General features: G+C 39.2%; 1 protein-coding gene and 1 long non-coding RNA gene across 7 annotated transcripts; one reads left to right on the top strand and one right to left on the bottom strand.

Annotated features, from left to right (window-relative positions):
• The first annotated feature begins 9247 nt into the window (after nt 1–9247).
• LOC135448795 (carbohydrate sulfotransferase 9-like) lies at nt 9248–23912 on the top strand. Of its 6 annotated transcripts, none has more exons than XM_064715030.1 (5): nt 9248–9588; nt 14916–14979; nt 17438–17548; nt 19531–19678; nt 20138–23912. In XM_064715030.1, the coding sequence occupies exons 4-5, from the start codon at nt 19585–19587 to the stop codon at nt 20986–20988; spliced, it is 945 nt and encodes a 314-aa protein (XP_064571100.1). In that variant the 5' UTR covers nt 9248–9588; nt 14916–14979; nt 17438–17548; nt 19531–19584; the 3' UTR covers nt 20989–23912. The 6 variants fall into 6 exon arrangements, with proteins under 6 accessions (XP_064571100.1, XP_064571103.1, XP_064571104.1 ...); XM_064715029.1 differs by lacking the exon at nt 9248–9588 and adding an exon at nt 10618–10916; XM_064715033.1 differs by lacking the exon at nt 14916–14979.
• On the bottom strand, nt 18610–25649 carry LOC135448796 (uncharacterized). Its single transcript, XR_010440580.1, has 3 exons — nt 25571–25649; nt 19506–19571; nt 18610–18986 (listed from the first exon to the last, which is right to left on the bottom strand). It is a non-coding gene; the product is annotated as an uncharacterized LOC135448796 (long non-coding RNA).
• Nucleotides 25650–26713: the final 1064 nt, after the last annotated feature.

Below are 26713 nucleotides of genomic sequence, written 5' to 3'. Positions count from 1 at the left end.
GATTCTGACATATGCTCTTTCCTGGCACCAGCTCCAGTACTTTTGTTCGTACTTTACGGATGATATTGAAGATTGGAAAGGGTCATAAGAATAACCAAAATAACTGAAATGTGTTTATGTAGAGTACATTTCAAAGTTACCAGCTGCTCTTGGTTTCCTTTTATTCCTGTCTGTGTTCTACTTTGCAGAGCAAAGCTTGATGGCAGAAGTTGGTTCAATATGGCTGGAGAAGTGTTTAACAAGATTCTGGGGCTGGTGACTGAGTTTTCACAAATTCAAGCTCAGAAAAAGGTGGCAATTTTTATTAGGGATGACTCAAGTGATAGTGAGTTAAGATGGAAGAACAGAGGATGGATTCCTTTTCATTACAAAGATTTAATATCATTACAAACAGGGTTGAGTTCTTTTTGGAGAAGAGTGTTTTAGCCCAAACATATATATCTAGTTTCAAGCAATAACTAAGTCTGATGTGAGCTCTGCAAGAGACTAGCCTAGAAAACCAGAGTCCCTTGCCCCATGACATCTAGGAAAGCTTTCCCCAAACTAAAGGTTTCAGTAATTCCACTAAGAAGCTCTCATAAATCTGTGATGTGAGCCAAGATGGTACAAATATTGTTCTGGCACAGGTCTTCATGATACTACATCTGTATTGGGGTGCTTGATATCTCTCTAAAAAGTCTCTTAAGTCAGTGACAAGCTGGATTTTCCAAATTTGCAGAAGCTGTGGGACATTGTACCACAAGGCAACACAATTGAGCAGGCACTTTTTCCCTTTGCTGTACCTTCTTTTCCCACCATAAGTAGAAACAGAAGTACATTTAAAAAAACTCCACCAGAGAGTTGTTTTAAAAGACTGAGATGGAAAGATTCTCCTCAGTTTGCACCATGTTATTCTGCAAAAATACCAGCATTTGCTTATTTCCTTCACATCTGCAACACGATCCATTATTCCTTTCCTGTACCACAAACATTTTGCCCCATTCTTCTAACAAAAATATGACAGTAAGAACCCCCCCTAATTTCTCTAATAACAAAGTCACTTTTGCTGAAACATTCTGCTTAGCCTCCTTAATAATGAGGTTATTTTGTTCTATCAGCAGTACTCCTATTTTGTTCATCAAGGTTAGTTTGTTCTATCAGCAGTACTCCTTTGTAATTTAGGTCTTCTGCGTAGAAAAATTATATTCTGATTCTTCTCTAGGTATCGCTCTCCTAAAAACAGTCATAACTGAAAATAATTGCCTGTATATCATACTTATGTCACAGTTGCTTTTGTTGGCACTTTAACTTCTAAAGATAATGTATAACTGATCCACTTGTGATTGTATTTGATAAGGTGTTGTTCTGCCTCAGGGTACAACCTTAACAAAGGTTATCTGCAAATTATTAAATCTTATAATCTTATTAATTGTGATTGGCTAATAAAGTCCATCATTTACCAGAGGATTTCTAAGTCACTGACAACAAAGAAACATACTGGGAGGCAACTTCCAGTGAACTTCTCTTGATTTTCTTCCATTTTGTTTAAATGTACATTAGGTAACATAGTGCTTTACCTCCAGAAAGCACAAAATTAGCAAATTTATCAAGAAAGTCACTTGCAATTTTGCATTTTTAATTGCAGCCATACCACTTTTAGGCTTTACAGAAATTGAAGGAATCAGGTTCATGCTGTGGACTTGGTTAGAGTGTTGCTTTTCTCTTTGGATAGGTGAGTACTAGTGATATAGGTCTTTAGGCAGTCACTGTGGTCTAGTGATGTGGTCTGATTTTGTTCTTCCAAAATGAACATCTAACTCTATTGCAGACTGCAGAGTCTCACTTTTGAGGCCCAAAGAGGGTGTGAAATGAACTAAAAGATAAGCCTAGGCAAGGCTACTGATGCAGGACTACAGGGCACTACTGTGACTCATATTAGACTTAAAACTCATGAGTTCAAGTTGCTGTTAGTTTCAGTAGGTAGTAAATTAGGCTTGAAGTCCAGCTTACTTCTTCCAATCCCCTTCCTGCCCATGACAAAGGGGCAGTCACAATACACAGGTTGCTGTGCATAGGACAGGCCCATATTCTATTTATGTATTCATTAGAGTTGAACAACTGTTTTCATAGAATCATGGAATGATTTGGGTTGGAAGGGACCTTAAAGATCATCTAGTTACAACCACCCTGCTATGGGCAGGGCCGCCTTCCACGAGATCAAGGTGTTCAAATCTTTATCCAGCCTGGTCTTGAGCACATCCAGGGATGGGGCATCCACAGCTTTTCTGGGCATGCTGTTCCAGTGTCTCACCACCCTCGTAATAAAAAACATCTTCCTTATATCTAATATAAATATACCTGCTTTCAGTTAAAAGACTTTGCCCCTTGTCCTATCACTACAGGCCCTATAGAAAAGTTTGTCCTCATCTTTCTTAAAAGCCCCCTTTAAATACTGGAAGGTAGCAATTTGGTCTTCCTGAAGTCTTCACTTCTCCACACTGAATGATGCCAGCTCGTTCAACCTGTCTTCACAGGAGAAATGCTCTAGCCCTTTGGTCATTTCTGTGGCCCTCCTGTGGACTCAGTCCAAGAGGTTCATGTCCTTTCTGTGTTGGGGTCTCCAGCATTGAATACAGCACTGCAGGTGAGGTCTCACCAGAGCAGAGCAGAGCAGAGCAGAGGGGCTGAATCCCCTCCCTCATCCCTCTGGCCATGCTGCTTTTGATGCAGTCCAGGGTTCAATTGCCTTTCTGGGCTGCAAACACACATTGCCAGCTCATGCCCAGCTTCTCATCCATCAACACCCCCAAGTCCTCCTCAGGGCTGCTCTCAATCATTCCAAGTCCAGCCTGCCTTTGTGACTGGGATCGCCTCAAGCCAGGAGCAGGACCTTGCACCTGGTCTTGTGAACCCATGACATTTTCAAAGGCCTTCTTTTCAAGTCTGTCATGTCCCTTTGGATGGCAGGGGCTTCAGGCATCCCCTTGACAAGGGTTATTTCGTAGTACCATCAATGAGCTGCGAGAGAGTTAAGGACAGATATTTTAAAAATATTTAAAAATGCATTCTATTCAAGTATTTAATTCCTTTCTCCATCTTCTTCAATCCTTCAATCAATGTCAGTCTCAGGGTAAACTCTATGCATACACTTTCATCTCTTTGAGTACTTCACATTTGCACTTTTATCCATCCTAACGTCACCAAACAGCTCTTGACACCCAGGCAGGCTAGAAGTGAAATGATTGCATACCACACCAGAAGAGGTAGAAATCAATGTATTTGACATCAGTGACTGAAATATCTCAGAAGAACTTCTCTGAGCTTTGAGTCAGACATTTTTTGAAGTAGAAATTGAAAGATTACATAGTGCAGGGACAGGGAATGGATGAAAGAAATTGTTTAAAATCAAGGAAGTTTTAAAAATTAAGGTAAAGGTCACTCAGCATACTTTCTTCCTTTTTTTCAGAAGTCAAACATTGCTAAGAAAAAATTTGAACTTGCTTGCTGAAGAAAGACCGCAATGTGCCGTGCTGTACGTATAGTATTCAAGGATACACCTTCTCTTTATCTGAGCTAAGGCATTAAGTAAACAGAAAGCAGTAAACTCAGCCAGACTTGCACAAAGCCGTGTTCAGCAGGAACCTCCAGAGACAGAAAATGTTGTAGAGGTACCTATTTTTTTTATCTATTCCTTTTAGAAGAGTAGTAGGATTTTCTTTTTTTATCTTCTAGGTGTTTTCTTAGTAAATTAAAACTTGTGTGTTTCCTGTTTGTGTTTTAAAAGACATTGAGTTCTGATTTATGTTTAGTGATGTCACAGGCAATCGGCTTTTCAACTGATCTTCTCAGATGCAGAAATAATTTTAATAATTTTGCAGCTGTTAACATTTCCATGTGGTTTGCTAGTTTTTTGTTATGTTCCCTTAATTTCAGGGGGGAAAAAAAGAGTACAGAATTTAAGCCAGATACCCAGGATTAATTCCAATTATCTGAGAAATATTATGTGTAACTATCCGTGTAAAGGAGACACATAAATCACATAAGAAGCTAAATGTTTTTTAGATAATAGATTTAAAGAAGTAGTTTAAACAAGAAATGTTGATATTGTTTATAGACTCATTTGAACAGCATGGGTTATTACATTCTATGTTTTCTGTATTTTTGTTCTGTCTGCTTTGATCAAAAACCAGAACACAATCTTATTTAACTTCTTCACTTTCTTACTGATATCTCAAACTCTTGGCCTCAAAATCCTGGAAAGGCCTCTTAATGCAAGAGGTTTTTTGCCCCTTCAAATTTCTGAATTTTTTTATCTATCAATATGATAGATATGGTGATGCATGAACCTATTTTTTTAGTAGTGCAAGGACTCTTATTCATGAAAACATACAGAAAAACCAAAAGTGGTCACAAGTTTCTTTTACTGATATTTTATTTTGGGATTATTTCTAGAAAACTCTTTCCTTTTGGATTCTTACTTGCCAAAATCTGACTCTGCTTGGTAAATCTTTCCCCAGTAAAAATCCTAAACCTCTGAGCACTTTTACTTGTAGGATGGTTCTGCTACATTATTTTGGAAGCAGGAAATTGCCTTTTTTTTTCAGCTCTTGTAGCATTTGAATAGAGGTTGCAATTTGACAATACAAATTAATAGATTATTCTATTTCTTCTATTTCACACTCTGCTTCGTTGTCTTTTTTTTTTTTTTTTTGCCTTTTAAAATATTCTAATAGTTCTAAATTTAAAGCAAATAAAACTGAAATGAAGGATCACCTTGTGGGTTTGTTCCCCTTTGGGCTTCACATATACTAGGAGTGTGTCACTAGTTAGAAATTCTAGTGAACAGTGCTGGCAGATTTTCTAAGCATGTAAATGTGTAACAGAGACATGCTTTAGCCATTTAGTCATGCCTGCGTGGCCAAAGCAAGGGAGAGCTCTACCAGTGCTACAGAATTGTGCCCGCACAAAGGGCTTCTGCATCTTCCTGTAGACATTCCTCATTCTGCTCTCCCATGGTGAGTGAGCCCTGACTCACAGTTGGGCAGAGGCATGGTTAGCCACATTTGTATAACCCATGCTCTGGTTGCACAACATGGTACCATGGCATGTTTCTTAAATAACTGTTAAAAGGGCCATTAAAAGCCATGTTTTATTTGTATTACTACATTCAGGCCAAAGTAGGATCTGAGGGGGAAGAGAATGCAGTGAAGAGTCAATAATTTAAAAATTTATGATCTTTCCAGACAGTTTCATTGCAAGGTTTCATTCAGAACTGCTTTTCTGAGGCTGCATTATTCATCTGAAATCTGAATGCTGCTAGTGCTACTTTTCTTTCTGGAAGAGTAGAAGTTGTGAGAAAACTGAAGTTTATCTGACTTATTACTTAATTCTAAATGGCGTTGCTACTGATTAATGTAGTTTAACATCTCTTATCTTTGAAGCCTTATAAGAACACTGATATTATAAAACAATTCCACATGGTCAAAAAAATCTATCTCATGTCCAAAAATGTCATTGACATCTTTTATCTTTGAGGAAACAGGATTTTTATCTCAGGATAACCATTGCTTCGTGTACTGGAACTTGGCCCTGGGGATTCTGTTTATTAAGTTTATTAAACTTTTTGCTACATTTTAATTTCAATGGAACATGGGCTCAGAAGAACAGCTATTGGCAGATTCTGTGGGACTCAGTCACTAATGTTGCCTTGTGAATTTAGATAGACGTGGCCATAGTTGCTTAAACAGAGGGACAGACATTGCTTTTAGACGAAAACTTTTCCCCTGATTTATAAAGCTTTTAAACTCTGATAGTGTAAATGAATGGTTTAGTTTATTTGTTCTTTTCTTCTCAGCCTTATTTGAGGTGAAATACCTAGCCCTCACCAAAAATTTACTTCAGCAAAATCTGAAAGGTGTACCCAGAGAAAAATTGTAGGCTAATGAATTTATGGAAAAAATATTTGTTGTATGACTCCTCCAGTGTATTATAGAGTAAGCATGAATTTCATGCTATGCTGGATATTACTTTGAATTTGAAAAGTATGTTTCACAGAAACAGATTATCTTGTGTATTTTAGACAAATGCAGAGTTCAATAGAAATTCAGAATGCCAGGAAGGAGTATCAAATTGATTTTTCCTGGTTCCAATAATTTATAAAATGTGAGAAACGTATTTTTTCTGCAAGATTAATGCTGCTTCAAGGAGAATTTTTTCTGTACAAAGTCACCTGAACATGTGTCTATAAGCAAATTGCAGGGGCAATACAGGTAATGACCAACAATGGTATTTGTTGGCAACGGAGTCACATGTTCTTGGAACTTCTGTAATGATGCAACATCCCTCTATGAGATTTTCTTTGAGTTTCCTTCCAAATATGCCCTAAACCAGGGCAGCTGTTCATCTATATGACAGGGTTCTTTGGCCAAGAATGTCTGTACTTTGACAGAATTGAATCTTTGGTGGAAGGCAGGCAAAAGGAATTTAATCTTTTCTGTCAAGTGAGGATACTTTATTAAAATCACGTGATCTGGAGTTTTGATTAATACAAAGAACGAGCACATGAAAAAATTGTTAGATGAAGCAACCTGATTCTGCAGCCCTCTAACAAGGTGTGTCTCCATGTTTTCTGCCCACATCTCATTTCCCTCAGTTCTGTGTCTTTCATCTCTGATCCTAATAAGTGGCCCCTGAGGCAAATGAGCTCTGTGTCTTGTTAGCAGTTGGTGGAGTGGCTTACCAGAAGGGCAGGCTTCAGCAGATAAGAAGACTGAATCGTGAGCAAAGAACAAGTTTATGGCAGTTGAAATAGCAGTGTACAACCATCAAATACCAGATACATTTCTGGAAGGTAGCAGTCCTTTTGCCAAAACTCTTCACATTTTTTATGAGAGCTAATGGGATTTACAGTAGAAAAAAAAGTGGCATCATGCCAGTCTGGACTGTGTTAAGCTCCATAGTGACTGCATTGGTTTGGAGTCACTACATGGAAATAACAATCTGGGTTTGTGTAATTTAGCATGAAAATTTTGATAAATGTAGTTTTTGTAGAGATGGGGTGTCTAAATTATACAACAGGATGAACCACAGACTTAAAGGAAAGGAAACTGGAAAAGACCTCAAGACTTCATCTTGTGCATTCTGAATCTCCAAAAGAGAATCAAGAAATGAAAAATTATCTAATTTCTTTACTGTTAATAAGATTTTCTTAATATTTAGCATAATCTTCAATGTCATAGTTTGAACCCATCACTTTATGCACTACAGATAAAAAAAATATAATTCCTCCTTACCTCCCTAGAGATACCTTTGTAGATGATGGTTCTCATGTGTTTAGTTGTCATTCTGCTCTTTAAACTGAGTAACTCAAACTCTTTCAATCCCTCTTTCTTGTGAGTTTTCTTTTTTCCCAAGACAACTGACCATTTTCTCTGCTTTGCTCTGGACTCTTTCCAGTTGGTTTGCCTTCTCTTGGAACAGATTTGCTTGAACAGGACACAGTGCTACTTGTTGCAGTGCTAGACAGAAATATAATAGAAGGCATTCCTTAATGTATCAACAAAGTACACAGTCAAAGCAGCCTCTCTTCCTAATATGCAGTTTGCATTCTTGATATGATGAAATGCTACTTATTCATGAACAACTTGTGACTGACTGGTACCCCTCTTATCCCTTTTTAGGCAGAATGGCTGCCACATTTTTATGAACTATTATTTCCCCTTAGAACCTAACACTTGTAAACACAACTGCATTGTAATGTGTTTTCTCCTACAGATAATTTGTCTTATTTGTCAAAAGCATTCTGAGTTTAATGTATCATGCAATGAGTTTACTGTTCACATGGGCTTCCTGCTATCTATGAGGTGGAAGGATTGTTCCTTTATCCAAATCATTAAAGATCCACACCATTACTCTGCCCAGAATGGACCCAGCTAGAATCTGACTTACTATATTTTTTAGTTAGATAGTGAATGACGAAAAACTAATCTTAGTCTGTGGTTTTGGTGTTGGGTTTTTTTGCTTGGATTTGTTTTCCCTGTTTGTTACCTACACCCAGCTAGTTTTTCACTCTTCTAGAAACAGTTTCACTTTAATATACTTTTGAAAATGTTAGAAGTCAATGCTATAATGTCAATACCATTATTAAAATTAAAACATATTATGTGACTTACTGCATCCGTATTTTTAAGACTTCTTGCCATGTTACAGAAATTAATGGCCGATGTGCCAAAAAATATAAAGCAATGTAGTTTGAGTATCTCCAACCTTTTATGAATAATCTATATTTTCATTTTTTTCTAGTATTTTTTCCAGAATTGATCCTTCTTCATTTCTTGACTTTATAACGCAATGTAGCACTGTGTTCACCACTACACACATTTCTCACACAGCTTCTGAGGGTTTTCAGACAAAGCAAACAGATCTGACTTTTCTTCTCTCCACTGCCAAGGTACCTTAACATGCACTTCCTCAGGCCCAGGTGCCAGTGTGTATAACACTCACTTCACCTCTCCTGTATTTGTGCAGGGATGTAGTACATCAACTGTGCAGGGACACAGTACATCAACCACAACTAGAGATGTCTCCTGGAGACAGGATGTAGTGGTATAATTGAGGATGATGTGAACTGCAGTATATTCAAATTATTTTTGGTCCTGTTCTTTTCCTATTTTAGACAGTTTCTTTCTTGCTGAGTTTAGTTATTAGTCATGTAATTACAGTTCACCCTTTTATGAAGAATGATGGAAAATGTACATCAGCCTTCTGCAAGTGAACTATCACTAGGTTTTTCTTTTCCTTCCAGATTTGTTTTCTTACTATCTCTTTATATCCATTGCTTCTTGCAGTTAAAGTTGTGCTTTATCCTTTATGATTTGGTTTCAGCATCTACTGCTATTCTTTCATACTGGTCCTTAGGAGTTTGACCTGGTTTCCACTTTCTGTACATTTCCTTCTTGTGTTTCAGGTCACTGAAGACTGTGCTTCTTAGCCAAGTAGCCAAGTTGGTCTCTGACTATACTTCTATCCTCTTACTGTGTAGGACTGTTTGTGTTTGTACCCTAAAAACAATTTCTTTAAGGAAGTGCCAACTCTACTGAATTCCTTCTGCTTTAGCCATGTCTCCCATGAGAACTTACCTTCCAGTTCCCAGAGTTTATTGGAGTTTTCTTGCATAGAGTTCCTTGGGTTTGAGTTGATCTTGCCTCTTGTTCTCCATCTAAAAATAATGCATATTATCACAACACAGTTACTCTCAACCAAACTACCTTTGCCCTCATATTCCAGACCATCCCCTTTCTTGGTTGCTTAGCAGGCAGCCTCTTGGCAGGCTGCTCTTGAAGCACTTGGCAGTCTCTACCAGCTGCTGCAGACCCTGCGCGGGGAGTGGTTAAATGCTGCTCCTTATACCTAGAGACAGGCTCAGCACAATGCTTTGGAAAGGGCAACTGGAGATGCTCACCTAAACATCCTCAGGGAAACACTGGCAACTTTTAGTGGGGCTTTTAATCAAAACAGAGACAAATATTAAGTGTACAAGGTCTTTCAAATGCTCACCTGTGAAAGCATCTGTGTGGATACAGAAGCACTTTGCCCAGCCTTAGAGATCAGGTAAGGAGAACACAAAATCTTTCCCCTATTTCCTTTCCATCCCTAGGCATAAAATTAAAATGATATGTTTCTCTGGACTGACATTTCTTTGTCAGAATCTTTGTTGTTTGTTTAGCATCACTCAGAGGCAGGGGAAATCTATACTGAGGCTGTCTGATTAGTGAGTAAAATTGGATTGTTAGTAGCTTTTCCTGTCACCATGATTTTGTAAGTGTAGGCAAATCTCTGCAAAAAAGAGATTTCTTTTCCGAGTTGGTTGGGTTTTTTATTTGTTTATATATTTAGAAACTGACATCAAATATTTTGAGGCATAAACGGAGACATTGTTTAGCTTTTCAAATCACACAGTGATGAAATGAATCTACAGAGGATTTTTTTGGCAGACTACTATTCATTGCTATGGCTTTCCTCAGTTAAGAAGTTGATGTTACAGGGATTCTGGTGCCTGAAATGAAATGACAATGGCTTTCATTCACTTTCTGACTTTATTAAGGGTGGTGTGCATCTTGATTCTTCTAAGTTCAATACAGTTTGCATCTACATAGGTTTTTGTCAAATTTCCAACATTTCAGCAGAACTTTTATCCTCAGGCCAGATATCTGCCTGAGGATATTTTTTAATCCCTTTGAACAAAAACAATTTATTGATTTTTATACAGGAAATCTGTGCTCTTTTTTCTTCTCTTAAATTATTCCAGCAACCTTTTCTGTAAAAAGTTCAGGTACATTGCAGATTTTGAAATAAGCATTTCAAAAATGAGGTTAAGAGTTTGCTCTTGCACATTCTCAGTGGAACCTCTTCTGCACAGGAGAATAAACAATTCATTTTAAAGAACAAGCATGAGCAAGATTTTGAGGGAGAAATTGTTGGGGATTGCTGGCAAAATAGATTCAAGGAACAAAATCAGCAGGAAAATGTGCCTTGATGACTAGTGTGAAAATTGATGTAGGAGGGAAAGAAAAGGAAAATGTATCAGTTTAGTTTGGGAGATACTAAAATAACTATAGAAGCTGCAGTGTAGAGCCTGGAACTAGCTGAGAACAGAACAGAGAGTGAGAAGCAGTAGGGCTGTGTGGGAATCTTGGAAGTAGAAGGAGAGACAGTTCTGATGAGCTGGCCTCGGAAGTGTGGTTGTTGGAGGAGGGGCTGTGAGGCTGACTGAGGAGACAAAGGGAGGAGTCTGGCAGGGGGAGCCAGCAACGAGCTGGCTTGTGCATGAGGAAGGCTGAGAGCAGAATCAGGGTGAGATCTGATGGGTGTTTGGGAAGCTGGAAAACAGGATTTGCTGGGCGAGCTGCCTGGGGACGATATGAGGAAGGCTTTTAGAGGTGAGAATTTGCTGGAGACTGGGTTAAAGTTTTGCCTGAGGAGTAGAAGAAGGGACTGGGAAAGATGGGGTCACACCTGAGCTGGGGGCTAAGGGAAAAGCTCTGTTGCCCGTGCAAATAAGTATGTGTTGAGCAGGAGTGTGGGAGTGCTGCTGGGCAGTGGAGTGCAAAGAGGTGGGGGTGCCAGGAGAGGAAGGGTCTGGGCAGGCCATGCTAATGCTGGGAACAGGGGAAGCAGGGACAGGCTGTGCTATATGGACCATTTTCCTTCAGTGCCAGGAATGGCATCCCGCATGACCAAGTCTCACTGTTTTGTTGCTGCCAGCAGGTTAAACTGGTGAGTTTGGGACTTGTCACTGTTGATGCTGGGTTTGTTCAGAAGATAGCAATCTGCTGCCACTATTCGTTATTCCATTAGAGTGAGTATCATTAGACTGGTCAGGAGAGCTGATTCAACCCTGAAAATGAGTTTTGTGCATGTTGTTGTGATACTTCATGAATACTTTTGTTGAGTACCTTTTCAACTCTTAGTTTTTAAAGAAACAAAATACTTCACAAACTTCATATGTTTGGTTCAGAGGATGAACATGTTCTTGAGACACTCAAGGGCTGTCCAGTAGGATCCCCACTATCTGTCAGATGAAGGAAAGTGTGCAGTGAATCAGGCAAGAGTTTTTAGGAGGAGAGCTTGTATTCTTTGTCTGCTATGATAATCCCATGGGGTGTGGGGTACCCACCTTTTCAGAGACTCATTGACTGACCATTCTCCATTTTCTGGATACTTGAGCAGAGTCTGGAAACCAGATTTGCAGATTTTTAAAGCATTTATATCTGTAACTGAATCCACAAGACTATTTTGAACTTAGAGTGTAGTGTAACATCAAATGCTCTGAAATGTCAAGTCTTTAGTTTCAAGACTGTTCTGCCAAAAGCCAGCAGACACTTCATTTTATAGTCTCTATGATTTAAATTATCAGTTTAATCCTGCTGTCTCCAAACTTCTTAATTTTTGATACTGCATGTGTCACAGTATGCTATAAAAACATGTTTCATAGAAACAGACTTTAAACATAACATTTCTGCTGAACAGCTTGCCCTGCAACGCACAGGAGAGCAGAAGGGAAAGAAAGAATAAGCCTAAATTCATGTAGAAAGAGAGAAAAAGGTGTACACACATTTTGTCAGTAAGTGTCAGGATGTTTCAGTCAAAGAGGTTATTTCTGTAAAAGAGCATACTCCAAATCACTGGTGATAGGACTTGCACATGATTCCTCTAAGGGAGTCTTTGAAGGAGTATAAAAAAGAAAGAAATGGGGGGTAATGAGAGTAGAGGTATGGATTCAGACAAAATTAGTTTTGGATCCTGAAAATAAAGTTCAAAATCTAGACTAAAATGACAGGAGAAGCTGGAAGAGATAGGAGCAAAAAGGAAAACCATTTAAGCAGAAACGCTTTGTATTCACTGGAGTGTAAAGAGGGAAAGAGAGGTCATAGCTGTCATCAATTATGGTTAAGGGGTACTAGGGGTGGGGACACAGGGGTATAACAAGGTGAACAGCAAACAGGAGTTTGCCTGGGGTGGTGTTCTAAGTAACCAGGACTTTTACAAGCAGTTTTGACTGTACTATTTGGTGTGCAATGGCAGGGATAAATGAATCAAGATTGCACAGGGAGGTGAAAAGCAGGAGGGGACAAAGAGGATCTAGGACTGAGACAAGGCAGGTAGACCTGAGTGGCAAGGAAAACATTGCTATTACTGACATTAACTGAGAAGAGAAACATGGGAGGGGACACTAAGACTTGTGCAAAGGCAGAGAGTTAGTTATACATGTGACAAAGCAGAGGGGTTGTGAGGCCCATCTGCTATGAAACAAGCTTGGTGGGAGATCATTCACTGCCACCCTGGCCAGAGTGCGTTGTTCTAAACTTTTCTTCTATGCTTTCTTTTTTCTCCTTTTTCCTTCTTTCCAAGTTTTTTAGGCTTATCCAGATTCGATAAAAGAAAGCAGTGAAGTTTGTTCTCCTGTGATTGATTTTGCAGGATTTAAATGGCAGTTGACAAGTGCATGGAATTTTGAATTAAGTGTTTAGATAAAAAGGCCCCAGGGCCCATTACCACACGTCAGGCACCAAAAGCAGTAACAGGGCACTGCCCAGTCCCCTGGGGCTGCTCCCCCTGCCCACAGCCCAGGACCCCATGTCAGCCTCCTGAGACCACCAGTGCCTGCCCCAGTGATGCTGCAGCAGAGCTGGCATACAGCTTCCCAGGTCCCAGCCACGCTGGGCCCACCCACGAGCCAGCTCTTCTCACTGAACATATCTCTCAGAAAATCCAAAGTCAGTGGCCTTTCTGGCTGCAGTTCCAGGAAGGAAAAGAAATACAATTTTGATCACATACTAAGGGCTGGATTCTAGTGCAAGAATGACTGCAGTGCATATAGTCTCATTCCTTTTTAAACATCTGTGGTAATTTATTGGGAAATTAGCACACTGCTTTCTATACTCATTTCTTTGAATTTGTTTTTCTTCTTCACTGAATTGTACTTTGTGTCTTTTTTGGTCCAGTTCTCAACCTCCCTTTTCCACAACTTAGAGCAGGCTACAGAAACTTTATATTTCCCTTGGGCCCCAGCTCTACCACTTTTCCTTGGGTTTCTGTTTCCTGCCTCTCTCTGGGAGCTTCACTGTCAGACTTGCTGCTCGCCTTTCCCCAAGAACTCTTTTTTTTTTCTCTTTGTTTTGGTTCTTTTCATCCCCAAACTGGCTCTTCCTTTAATTTGCTCTTTTGGACTGGTTGGTAACACTTTTAGTGCACTGGCATCATAACTGGTGCTGGCATCCCTGAAAGGGAAAACTTTTAGAAGTGATTTTAGGTGAAAAATGTAATGGCTCTGTAGTGCTTCATAAACTTAATCCAAAAGCGGGGGCAGCAGAGGAGAAAGCAGAAACTATTTCTTTGTTATCAAGGGCTAATGACAAGAGGGGCTACCAATATGATATATCAGAAAGTAAAGCTGAGCTTTTAATACTGCATGAGAAATTATAGATAATAAAAAAGCTTGGAAGGTAGGACAAGGAGATGACATGGAATTAAGTAGAAAAGGAAAAGCTAAAAGGCAGGCATAAGAAGTGGTATAATGAGAATAATAAGCAGATTAATGACGGCATCAAGGAAGGTCTCACTACAGTTGCTGAGACCAGAAGGAAATCTGATGCAGTAATGGAGGGCTGAGGTGACCACAGAACAAGAGTTTTAGATTGTGCTTCTAATGGAAATTGTTGCTTCATGCCCACCTCAGTGCTGTGCTGGTCTGTAGGACACCCTTGTCAGCCTTTTCCTCAGGAGCTCCCAGCCTAGCCCATATGGTGTCTCCCCACTGAGCTTCTACCCATTCTCACCTGACACCATTCAAGCCTTGCTGCAAATGAGATGATGTCAAGTGCTGTCTCTTATTGGCAAAATAACCCAGATCAGACACTTTTTTTAGCCCTTGGCTGTCTGTAACTTGTGTGAGTTTCCTAACCCATTACTGATTTTCCACTTCATGGACAGGCCAGCCTGGCTGCAAAAGCTCCACTTTCTGGGGTCCTTCTCCCTCCTGCCCACCCATCACAAACTGTACAGAAGCAAGTGTGCTGCAGATTTGGTCAAACAAGGGTCTTGCTCTTGCAATTCACTCTGATAGAACAGCACATGCAGAACTGCACCCAGAGCTTGGCTTTCCTGTTCAGGCTGTTCTTGGGGGCTTTCTACCCTTCATCCCCTCCTCACCTTCTATGTACCCATGTACATATCAGTATGTATGTATTTGCAGTTGTCTTTTTGAAGGGATTAACAGGGCTTAAGTACAGAATGGGGTTCAGCAACTGAGAATGTTATCTGTTTTCAGAGATTTTTCCCTACCTTCCACTGAGCTGCTGTACTGGTGCTTTCTTTTTCTTCTGGCTTCAAATGTATCAGGAACACAAATAAGTATTGTTGTAATTTCATTCTTTTAGTCTGGAAAGTTCCACTTATCAAATGGGTGCAGAGGATCTCCCTACATGCTCAGCTCTGACCAAGGTATGTCTGTGAAAAACTAGCTTGAGACACACCTTTCTACATTTATTATCAGAATACTTTAAATCATTATCAGGCTGCTTAGTTAGTTTACTTGGAGCAAATAATATGCCAGTGTAACTGATATTAATGTGTTTTGGAACTATTCATGTGTGTGTATATATATGTACACATGTGTGTGTACATGTGTTTCTGTACTTGGGTAACAGGTGCCCCACAAAAAGACTTAACATTATTCAACATTTCCAGCTATAGTACTTCTTATTGTTTATGAAAGTATAAAAATATTTTAGAGGGGTTTTTTTTGCTAAATTTCTTTGAATACTGAAGATTTTGCAATTGCAATGGTTCAGAAGCTCCAGGAGAAGGATTAGGGAATGCTATGTTAGGAATCATTTTTTCAGCAGTTCAAGGACAGAGCAGTCTACAAGTGCTACCTATGCAAGGCAATGTAACCTCTTCCTTTGGTTCCTGTTCTGGAAATAAATCTGCATGGCAGGGGGAAGAACTTCAGTCTGAGTGTGGATGTGTTGGGTCATGTACTCGTGTGACTATTATACATTTCCCAATTGAAAGAATACTAGAGATTTTCTATCAGACCTTGTTTTGGTCAGAGGGAAAGGAACTCATTATAAATCCAAAGCTGGTGGTTGGACAAGTGTGACTGGTTGTGGTGTAGCTTACACAGGCTCAGTTAAAGTACAGACCACTAACAGACATAGAGAGGAAGGTTGCAGAAGGTCTAGTATCACAAAATGTAAAGCAAGAATGAGACAAATGAACCAATAAAAAGCAATTTAACAGAAAAAAAAATCCCAATAACGTCATCATATGACAATTTTTTGACACCCCTGGAAAAGTGCAATACAGAGGTAGAGAGCAGTCTCAGAGATACAGTGAGTCCCACCTGCTATGCACGGGATGTGCAAGTAGGTTGCCGGCCACCTCCATACCAGTGTACCATGTAGAAAAGGAAGATGTTGAGAGTAATGAAAAGCATAAAATTGTCAGAAATTTCTTGAAGTAAACAGGATGGGAAGAACATTTTATGGTCAGCAAACTTGACAACAAAGATATGAACAACAGGATACAATGTTTTTAGCTTCGTTACTTGCAGTGTGTTTATCAGGAAGAAAAGAATCTTTGAAATGGAATTGTAGAGGGCCCTGGTGGAATTATCAGCAGTGCAAAGAAGGCTTGAATTCAGTAAATATTTTTAATTTTATGAGGACTTCAAGCCTTTTTGCCATTTTGTATGCACATGAGATGATTGGCATTGCTTTCTCCAGTAATCTATTCCCCATTTGTTACCACTCTTTGCTTGAACAATTGCTCTGGCTGTTCTCATATAGAAACTTTGGATTGTAGTACAGGAAACAGATGTCACCAGACTGACTTACTATTTTTGCTTGGCTTTGGTTGATTTAGGCAATAGCACTGATGTAGCGGATTTAGAAGTGTATAAAGCATTTGAAATGACAGCATGTTCTGGCTTAGGAGCTAGAAAGACATTGAAACAGCTGGATACACACTGAAGAAATTAAACACTAATTAACTGACAGGCCTCAAAAAATCTCCTGATAGCAATCCTTCTGAAAGGCTCCTGCAAGAAGGAATTCTGTGGGGATAATTCTTGCTCTCTGGCCTGGCTTACTCTTTAGTAATGACCGAAAACGAGTCCAAAAATTATTTTTGATGTAATTTGCAGAATCCAGTAAGACATGCAGATATTAAAAATATCAAGTCATAGCTCTCTAAAGTTGATTTATAACTATGTGATCTGAAGAACAAGGAAAAAACCACAGTGCAGTGTAAGGCTCTTATCTGGAAGATTTTATGCTTAATTAATTAAAAAAAAATTTTTAAAAAAATCCATCTCCCTCTCTGGTTCCCTCCACTATGTACAACAAGAACAGTGCAGATTAATGCCTTATATTAAATTTTTAGGTTCTTCTTTTCTGGAAATATGTAAGATTCAAAAAGATATTTAGATCCCTGTCTCCCTGTCTCCTGTTTTGTTACTTGTCAGTAGAAGAGGTTTCTGCTTATTTTGTTTCGTAAGTCTTATGATGCTGTCTTTCCTTCTTGCCTGGGAGAGCCCATACTGCTGCCCTTTAGTTACAGCAGAAATAGTCTATTCAGTATGAACCTGTTGTGTTAATAGACTAGCCATTCCTTTACTGATGAATGCCTTGGAGTTACCTAAAATCACACTAAATTCATGGTAGGATGAAGGAAAATGCAAAGAGAAATATTAACTCATTACATCTTAAACAGCAAGCACAATTACATGGGAAAGCCATAAAAAATATAAGGAAAAGTTCATCTGATTTACTGACACTGACACCTATGGGCAAAGGTGCTTTCCATTTTGGATTTTTTTCCTCCTTTTCAATTTCCAGGTCACTTGTCCCTCTTTGACAAAATGGCTCTCAGAATTTTCTTTCCTCCTCTTCCTCAGGTTTCCCTTAGGTGATTTTCATCAGTGGAAACTTTGCATTACACAGAACTCTATACTGGGGTCCCACATCTGAAAACATCTTCCGAAGAAGGCTTTGGACTTCCCCTTAAGGTAGCTTCATGTCATGTTGACCTCCCTACTTGAGGGCAATGTTAACTCTTACTGCCAGTCTGCCCTGTGAAGTTTTCTAAGGAGTCCAGAAAGATTTCGCCTGTCAGCTTGGAGTTTGTTCTATCCCTTCTTATGGTCTGATTGTTCTCATGAATTTAATTAAAGATTCTTTTGTTTCCACAGTTATGCATAAGTCTTTGAAGAGGAGTTGTCTACTGTGTATAAGTAGCTCCTAAACAGCTTCTTTCCCCCAAGGAAGCAAGTCTCTTCTATTTCGCTGTAGTGAGTCATTGACATGTTTCCATAAGAAATATGTCTTACAGCAGACCTTATAGTCCATTGTTTACATTTTGTTTCTGAGGCCTCCGCTTCTCAGAAGGGAAAGAATCCTAAGAAACAATTTAGTGAAAAGATGTCTGCGACACTGACTGACTTTAGCTGGCCTTGAAAATGGCCTCTGGTGCATTAGGACTCAAGGATCACATTGTGAAATGAGAATTGATGTACAGTGAAGGAAAGGTTAAAGGCAATCTTCCCATGACCTTTCCTGTAGCCCTTACAATGATCTTATACAGCCAAGAAAATGAAAAAAAAATAGGCTAAATGCTGCTGCATCTAAGAGTGCTGCATTAATTTTAATTACTATTGTAATATTTTATTGTAAATATGAGTAAATTTTTAATACAGAGATAGTGAACAGTGTCCCTCTCCATTCCCTAGGTCATACCTACTCTAAGAGAGATTTAATTGTCAGTAATGCTGCTAACTCTATGAGTCTGCAGATATTCTGGTAAAAGTGTGTGATATCAAAATCACATATCAGGCCTGAAAGGAGGAACCCTTGGCTCAAGTACAGTTTCAGCAGCGTAACTGGTACTGCCTCCACTGCTGTCTCAGAACACACCAGAAACCAGAAGTGCTCCTATTGTATCTTGCAAAAACAAAACAAAATAAGAAAAATTGGGAAAAAATCAAATTATGTCCTAAAGGAATCTAGACAATGATGTGTTTATTGCCAGCAGGTTCAGGGTGAAAACTTGAGAAATAGGAAAGGAAGACAGTGCTGTTTGGCTTATATGATTGTGCAGACTTTATGGAACAGAAAGAGAATGATATGTTTGCCAGTAGTTATTGTTTTGCACCTAATTTTGCAAATTCCAATAAAAGCATGCTGATGAAGAGCTCTCTACTGGGGGAAACAGAGTAAGATTGCACAGAGGATTTATATAGGTCTCTCTCCATGAAGTCCCAGGGGAAAATTATTGAGCACAAGAGAGAATATATGTTGTGTTGGACTGCCTTCTTTCCTTCTGTCTGGGAACATGGAACAGCTCCTTTTCTGTTGTTTACCACTTTCTGCATTTCCTATCATACTGAGCCATTTTGGGCCTCTTCTTCTGCAGCAGCAATGGCAACAAACATATATACCATGCAGGGTCTTTGGAGGGGGAAAAGGGAGAATTCATATTAGTGGTGTGGATTCTCTGCAGGAATAGGGAAGAGTTTCTCCTGCAATTATTTATTTGTCCAAAGTACAAAGCTTCGGGGCAATAAATGGAAATAAATTCATCCTGAATGTGTCCTGGTCTTTGTGGATACACCTGTTACAATTTATAGAGATCTTTGTGTTCCCAGATTTCAAAGATTATAAAAAAATACAACTTTGTAATTCTAAATGAAGTTATTGCTCCCCAACAGCTTTCAAAGACAAGGGAGGAGTATTTGCTCGTAAGCAGTTAATTGTTCTGAAAAAAGGACGAATTTTGAAAGATTTCAAAATGGACATATTATTTATCTATTTGGTATAACAATATAATTGTGATGAGTCTTTTCCATAAGAGATTTTTTCTTATTAGCAAAATCTATTTTTATACAGCTTGAAAAGTCTTTTTGCTGCCCTAAATTCTGTAGGAGATATACATGTTATCTTTGTTATATCAGTCATACAAAATCTAACCTGAATTATCTTTCCTTGTTGACAGAAAGACAGATTTCCACTTTAGACACCACGTCATTTTCCTTCCTGTGAGAATAACATGAACCAGAAGGTGTTAGTTTTCCTTCTCCCAAATTTTTTATTTGGAATATTTCTTTTTGGGTTTTTCTGCAGGAGACAAAAAAACCTAACAGGTGAGTAAAGAAATTACCAAAAATATTTAATGTGTTATAGAAAGAGACATGTGTTATAGAAAGAGACACACTTTTCCAAATGTGTTAGAAAGTAACTATAGAGCCCAAGATATAAACAATATTGTGAAAATATTCAAGGCCTAGTTACTTGTCACTAGGGAAGTTATCTCAGAAATATATGAGAGGAGAGCACTACAAAAGCATGATATTGGAACACCAAACTTGCTTAGACTAGTACTGCTAACATACTGAAAGTTTTCATTTTCATAAGTGTTTCACTAGGGAGGATAGTTTATTGCATGTCTGCCATGGTCTAGTCCAGTTACAGTAAAAAACAAAAAATTTAGCATCTTCATTAGATTTTGTATGCAGTGTGATAGAGTGCTATGATTGTCACAGATAAAGAGATTTATACAAGCCTATTTCACTGAAATGGTTTCAATTCTTCCTTGGTTACAGATGCTTTTTCCAATCCTACTGAAAATTGGCTGGCAATTCAAAATGGTCGGAAAAACACACTGGCTTCTGTCTGCCTGAGGAATAACCTCAATAAATCAAGAAGCAAATTGGATTCTCGTGTTGCAAACCAGCTCTTTGTGGAGCACAAACATAAATTTATCTACTGTGAGGTGCCTAAGGTAGGCTGCTCCAACTGGAAGAGAATTATTTTTCTTCTTCAATCAGACTTGAATGCAGAAGCTTCTGAAATTGAGCATGACAACATCCACCATACCCAACTAATCAAAAGGCTGGTGTCCTACCCTCCTGCCTTACAAAAGGAATTTCTAAGCAATTACACCAAAGTGATGTTCACCAGACATCCCTTGGAACGGCTGGTTTCAGCTTACAGAGACAAACTCCTGCACTCTGAACCATTCTACAGTACCACTGTTGCTAATGAGATCAGGGCAATGTTCAGGAAAAATAAAAATTCTTCTGAAAAAGTGAGTTTCCAGGAATTTGTCAACTTCATTATGGCAAAACCACCACATACTCTTGACATTCACTGGAAACCAATGTTTCTGCTCTGTGATCCTTGCAACATTCACTATGATATTGTGGGTAAGTATGAAACGCTTGGCTTGGACTCTGAGCATGTTCTGAAGGTCATTGGTGCACCAGAGAGCCTGCAATACCCCAGCTTGAAGAGATACAGCTCAGAGAAACGAACTGATGGTGATATCACCTTAGAATACCTCAGACAATTGACCTCAGAACAGATTGAGAAGATAAAAAAATTGTATGAAATGGATTTTTTTTTGTTCAACTATACTACAAAATACGAGGATTATTTTTCCCTCAATGACTAATGTAGGTTAAACAAAGAGAAGTTTCCTTTGTACAAAATGGGCAGAACTTGTCCTCACCAGTGCTTGATTGATGGGTTGGTGACTGCTGCTGAGATTATCCTGGAGTTTGTATATATGGTTTATCATTGTAAGCACCCTTATATAAAATCCCTGCCATGATCTCTTGTTCCGTGCAGACCTTTACCTATAAAAATGATTGTCTTTCTATTGATCTTTAACAGCATATGTTGATTTCATGAAAAATGTTCATAAGTGATAGATTTTGGTCCATTGGTAAAAGACACAGGAAGGATTAAGAATGTTGCATTTCACAATTGATATTTTAGAACACCATTTTTACTTGTTTTTTTAATTAGAAAATTTGCATAAGAAGCAATAAATAATCTGCTTGAGAGTTAAACCACTTTGCAAGAGCCTCGATCATAAATGCTGTAGGAAAGGAGCAAATAACTTCAGATGCTTGAAGCTGCATTACACAGAACCTAATGCCAGGATATATTCCTATCTAGCAGTGCTCTGATCACACCCATCAGCCTCATCCCACAAGCAGCACAGTTGTCAGCATTATAGCTCTTAAAACTCTTCCGATTCACAGATCTGGCATTCATGGTGACCTTACAAACTCTTTTCACCTGTTTTGTAATCATTTTAGCAGAAGGTCTGAAAAATGCATTGGAGTTTCTTTAGAGAAGTAGTTAGAGATACCTTCAAAACTGTTCAGCTGGGGTGGTGCAAGACCTAAAATCTCAGTGGAAAAGTGATTATTATTTATTCTTCAAAAGCACTTAACACCCAGTCAATGGACAGGCCAGTCAGTGCAGTGGGGACAATGTTTGGGCTTTCCCATTCATACTGCTGGAATCCACAAGCCCCTGGGACTTACCTGAGCATGGCACTCGGGAGGAGCTGGGTAACCTTAGATAATATATTTGTTCTACTTGTTGCTTTCTCACATTGCAGGAGAATGACTAAAAATTGTGGAGTTATGGTGAGGGGAACAAGGAAACATGAGAGAAGCAACTCAAACCATTACCCTCTTTTTATATTCCTTCATGTATAGGTGACTTTGGTTTGAGATCACTGAGGGGCCTATAACTGCTATTTTATTAAACAAGAAATGTTCCTCTTTTAAAAAAATCATATGTCAAGTTCAATTATTAATTTGTGACCATATTAATTGTAACAAATTTTAGCAACTAATTGTGACTATTGGCACCACCTCTAGGGGACGTGAGTCTCTCAGCAGCTAACTTGACAGTCTCTCAAATGCACTTAGTTCCTTTCAGCTAAATCTGCAGATGCTTAAAGGCTGGCAGACTGGTTTTGGACCCAAAGCTGGCTCTCAGCTTCTCATTACACAGAAAAGGACAGATGCAAAATAAGTTAACCACAGAGTAGTTACCAATCTGTACAGCCTTTGCTGCCAGGAGCATGGGCAAGGGAGAGGGAAAAGGATACTGTGAAAAATTGACACAATGGGGTTTAACTTATGATGGTTTGGAGGAGCCCTCCCAGTGCAGGAAGTGAGTTGCAGGAATTATCTGCTCCAGTGGGAAGGTGCAGCAACACACAACATCAGCTGGAGACAGTGATCAGGCCACAGCAGCAGGAGAGGCCCAGAAGGAAATGCTTTCTATCCCCCTTGCCAGCAGATGGTACACAAGCCAGGACTAGCATTCTGTACATCTGGCAGGTCTTGCCTGGCTGACTGTTTCCTAAATGGGGCACCTTTGGCACAGGGAGAGATTCAAAGTGAGAAGACCAAGCAAGAACAGCAAAACAAGTTGGAAAAAAAAAAAGTTATGATTTTATGCAGAATGATTCATATTTCTGGATCTTACCCTCACCGTCACCATATTTGGTGTCCCCATAAACCTACTATCCCCTGATATCGGATTGTTCATGCTGCCCTGGCAACTCTGTAGCTCATGTAGGTTTTTCTTTTTCTTCACTTGTTAGTCTTGTTTAGTCAAAGGAAGCTGGAAATTACTCCCATCAAAGTTAAGGCTGTGCAGAAGGATGCAGTCTCTCTTTCCTGAAACAGAGCTACATGCTTCAGATCATGCAGAAGTGGAGGGGAATAAGATTTGCTTCATAACCCACTTCTACATGAGAGATCTCTCCAGAGCTATATCTGAAGCTGTAAGAATATCTAAAAATTAATGAGTGCTCTGGCAACCTCATCCAGCCTAGGAAAGCTCTGAAGAAATGATACTGACAGAGTTTTATAGATGTCTTTGCTATCAGCACTCAGTGTTAACACCCCCCTCCAGTTTCTTGCTGTTAGATGTGAGTGGCTTTCTATTCTTATTTCCTCTTTCACAGGTTCACATTTTGTTCCTACAGTGGTTGCAGAAAAATGATGGCTAATTCATTCATCACAAGCATTAGTCAGTAGCAGAAGGGTATCTATTAAAGCAGAAAAATCTCTGTAACTATTCACAGCAGGCTTTGAGTTTTGCCATTTGCCTACAGTGAACTGCAAGTAGCACATGCCTCAGCTCACTGGCTGCTGCAATGCTGTTTAGCTGATGTGGGTCTGAACAAAAAAAAAAGCAGCAGAGGACATATGTACATGTGTGTGTCCATATAACAGGGTGTACTGTCCTTCCTACAAGTGCACTGTCCAGAATAAGGCTCTAAGCTGAGCTAGGATCCCTCCTGACTTTTGCTCAGAGAATAACCCTCAGTGGAGCTTCTTTCCTTTGCTAACCCTTTGTGGTGTGTTCCTGGGAGGAAAATGGATTCTTGCAGTTGGGAGCAAAGGTGGAGGCAGTGTGGTGAGGCTCTGGCCCTGGGGAGGATTTGAATGGGGAGGGAGTGCCATAATTCATCTTTTGATTTATTGTTATATGCCTGAAATATGATCATTGCAATGTTCATTTCTGATTACCTTAATAAACTGTAGAGAGTTAACACATTAATCTATTTCTTCATCCTTCTCAATAACATCTGTTTGAAAAACAAACTTACCCCAAAATTGTTCTATCAAATCAAAACAAAGGCTGCACACTATTGGGCAACAATCAATACAAAGCTGCTTGCTTCTGTTTTGCTACATTATTATGTCTGACTCACAGAAATTTTAAAGAATTGAAAGAATTAGCAAATACTAACGCATGCTCCAGTTTGGAGAAAAAACGCAAATAAGTAGAATAAAAGAAAGAGAAAGAAAAAATCTTGCAAAGTCAAGCTAGCATCTTTCCCACAAATCTATCAGCAGTGAGAAAACAAGAGACTCATAAAAATCCTCACATATGCTTTCAGGATAGGTGTCCACAAACCTGACATCCCACTTCCTTCTTGGAAGTATAACAGATCTAAGAGATGATCCGTGTCTGTCAGCAATGGAGACCATGTCATCAGGTGTTCCTTGAAGAAAATGTTTCCTCCACTTTAAAAACAATTATTCTGCCTGCAAGCAGTCCTAATTTTTCACACAGTTTTGAACCTGAGTCTTAACAGGTAAACTGGGATTAGTGGTTTCTTGCTCAGAGAACTTCAAAGAGCAGGACAGCTGTGAACAGAATAAAAGGCGTGAGCGGTGAAACTTCAAATGTCTGGTGTTCCACAGAAGTGTCTCTGACTAATGGGAAGCAGAGGAAACAGCACCCATGCAAGTCATTGCACATCAGATAAACTGCAGAACTCACTGCTCACAGCTAAAGGTGATTCCATTTCTGTGTTTAGAGTGTTAATAAGTCAAAAGCTTTTACCTTGATGATAGCCAGGGGTTTTTGGCTTGTCTGTCATACAAGTAGAAAAAGAAAATGAAACAGGAAAAGAAAAAGGCACCAACACTCCATGACCCTGCCTTTGGCCTGAGATGATTTCTCTCTGTCACAGCAGTTCTTACCTCCCTTCCTTCCAGAATTATAATTTAGGACATGCTTCAGTATAAAACAAAAAGTAATTGAATTGGGTGACATACATAAATCAATGTAAACCAAATAAAATAAAAACAGGCAGAGAATTTACCTGATAGAAATGTCTGAAATTTCAGGAACTTCCTCTTGCAAGTTCTGAACAGGTATCAAATGTACACAGGGGAGCAGTTGCAATGATGCTTCTAGTAAGAACTATTTTTATAGAAAAAGCTCAAGTGATCATAGATCTCAGTCAGTATACTGAGGCTGATATTCCAAATGAATCAGCAGAGCAAAAATGAGTGATGCATAACAGGATCAGGTCTGCGAAAAGGAAATGGATCCACTCTATTTCAGCACTACCCATGTACACCTCACCTTTGTTCACCACTACAAAAACACTTCCTTTACATCTTCAGGACCCCAATTATGGCTTCTTTTGGAGATGTACCAAATATCAGCAAGATGAAAAGGTTTTCTCAAAAGTCCCATTCCCCATAACTCTGTAAAGCCATTGTTAACAAGATTATGCATCATTTGTGGAGTGCCATCAAAGGAGCAACAATCCAGCCACAAGTGGGGCTCAGAGCAGAACTTAGCATGAGTTCTGCTCAACTCTACCACATCCAGGTAGGCACACTCCAGTTTATATTCTGTAGCAGAACTAGGGGGAAAGCTCTTTATGTACAAATCTATGACTATATCCTGACTCTTACCTCACTTGATTGTGTTATCCTCTATTTTTTCCCAGATCTCTTCTTCAGCATTCCCCTGAGCTGCATGTATGGATTCCTGCTGAGTTCCCACAGCTAGGAGCCTCCAAACAGGTGCTACAAATACATATGTACTCAGGCACAAGTTGTTGTCAGGTGAATTTGCATTATTAAAACTATTTTCAGAAGGCTTTTTATGTCAGAAAGTTCTTTAAGCACTTGCTCTACCAGTGAGATATTAGCTGCTACAAGCTGAGATGTAAATATAAAGTGAAGGATGTTTTGAAGGCATTCCATGCCCTTAAAAATAAGCTTGTCTTCTATTCAGATAGGTTTAGTGGTTAAGGAAGAAAGCTCTTTTGGGGATTTACATCAGGTTTCAGAGGCCTCTGTTAATCATAAACCAAAAGTTCCAGGAAACTTTCTCTCATGAGGGGCCATCATTCTCTGCAGGGTTAAGTTTTGTTTACCCTCAGAGATCTGTTAAGACTGGTCCTTAGGGATGTCTGCATGGCAAAAGAGCCCCTTGAGATTTTAGCCTGAAATAAGCATGGAAAAGTAGAGTGACAAATTTAAGAGAGAATCCACCTGACACCTGACATTAAACAATTGATTTTAGGTCCAGTCTATCTCAGAAAGACAGCACAGGCAAGAAACAAACACAGGGAAAAGCAAACAAATTACTATAAGCAGATTATTGTCCTAATGATAACTTCTGGCTAGGAAATTTAACTCAGGACCCTGCCCACAGTGTCAGCTGCTGCCTGCAACTGGCCAGCAAAGCCAAACCAGCACAATAGTTTATTCCTTTTGTCAAACAGCTTAGCAAGCCAATATTTCAGGCATTGCATGCTTGCAATGTTTCATTTCTGTTCATCTGTGCTGCTCTCCTTTTAATTCTCTACAGCTCAGGTGTTTTCCGGCTCTCCTGGAGTACCCAAAGCTGGATGCAAACCCGTGACTTTACAGATGCCACATAGATTGAATGTATGAACCCAGGTACATCACATATTATTAAGTTACCATTTATACTCTCAGTTCAGTGTTAATTCAATGCCAACCCTCGTAGGAACAAATCACTTCTAGTGATTTAAAAATTGAACCACGATTCTCCATGAAAAACATCCCAGGACTTGAGATGTGTAT

This window comes from Zonotrichia leucophrys, chromosome 5 (genome assembly GCF_028769735.1).
Source record: "Zonotrichia leucophrys gambelii isolate GWCS_2022_RI chromosome 5, RI_Zleu_2.0, whole genome shotgun sequence".
Lineage (NCBI taxonomy): Eukaryota > Metazoa > Chordata > Aves > Passeriformes > Passerellidae > Zonotrichia > Zonotrichia leucophrys.
The sequence above is the reverse complement of the archived record's forward strand: the minus strand, read 5'-3'. Positions and strand labels throughout refer to the sequence as shown.

Excerpts from the sequence above, each read along its gene's own strand:
- LOC135448795 (XM_064715034.1), top strand. The coding sequence starts at position 19,585 with ATGAACCAGAAGGTGTTAGTTTTCCTTCTCCCAAATTTTTTATTTGGA. Across the intron at positions 19,679-20,137 it reads GAGACAAAAAAACCTAACAG|ATGCTTTTTCCAATCCTACT; the intron begins GTGAGTAAAGAA and ends CCTTGGTTACAG.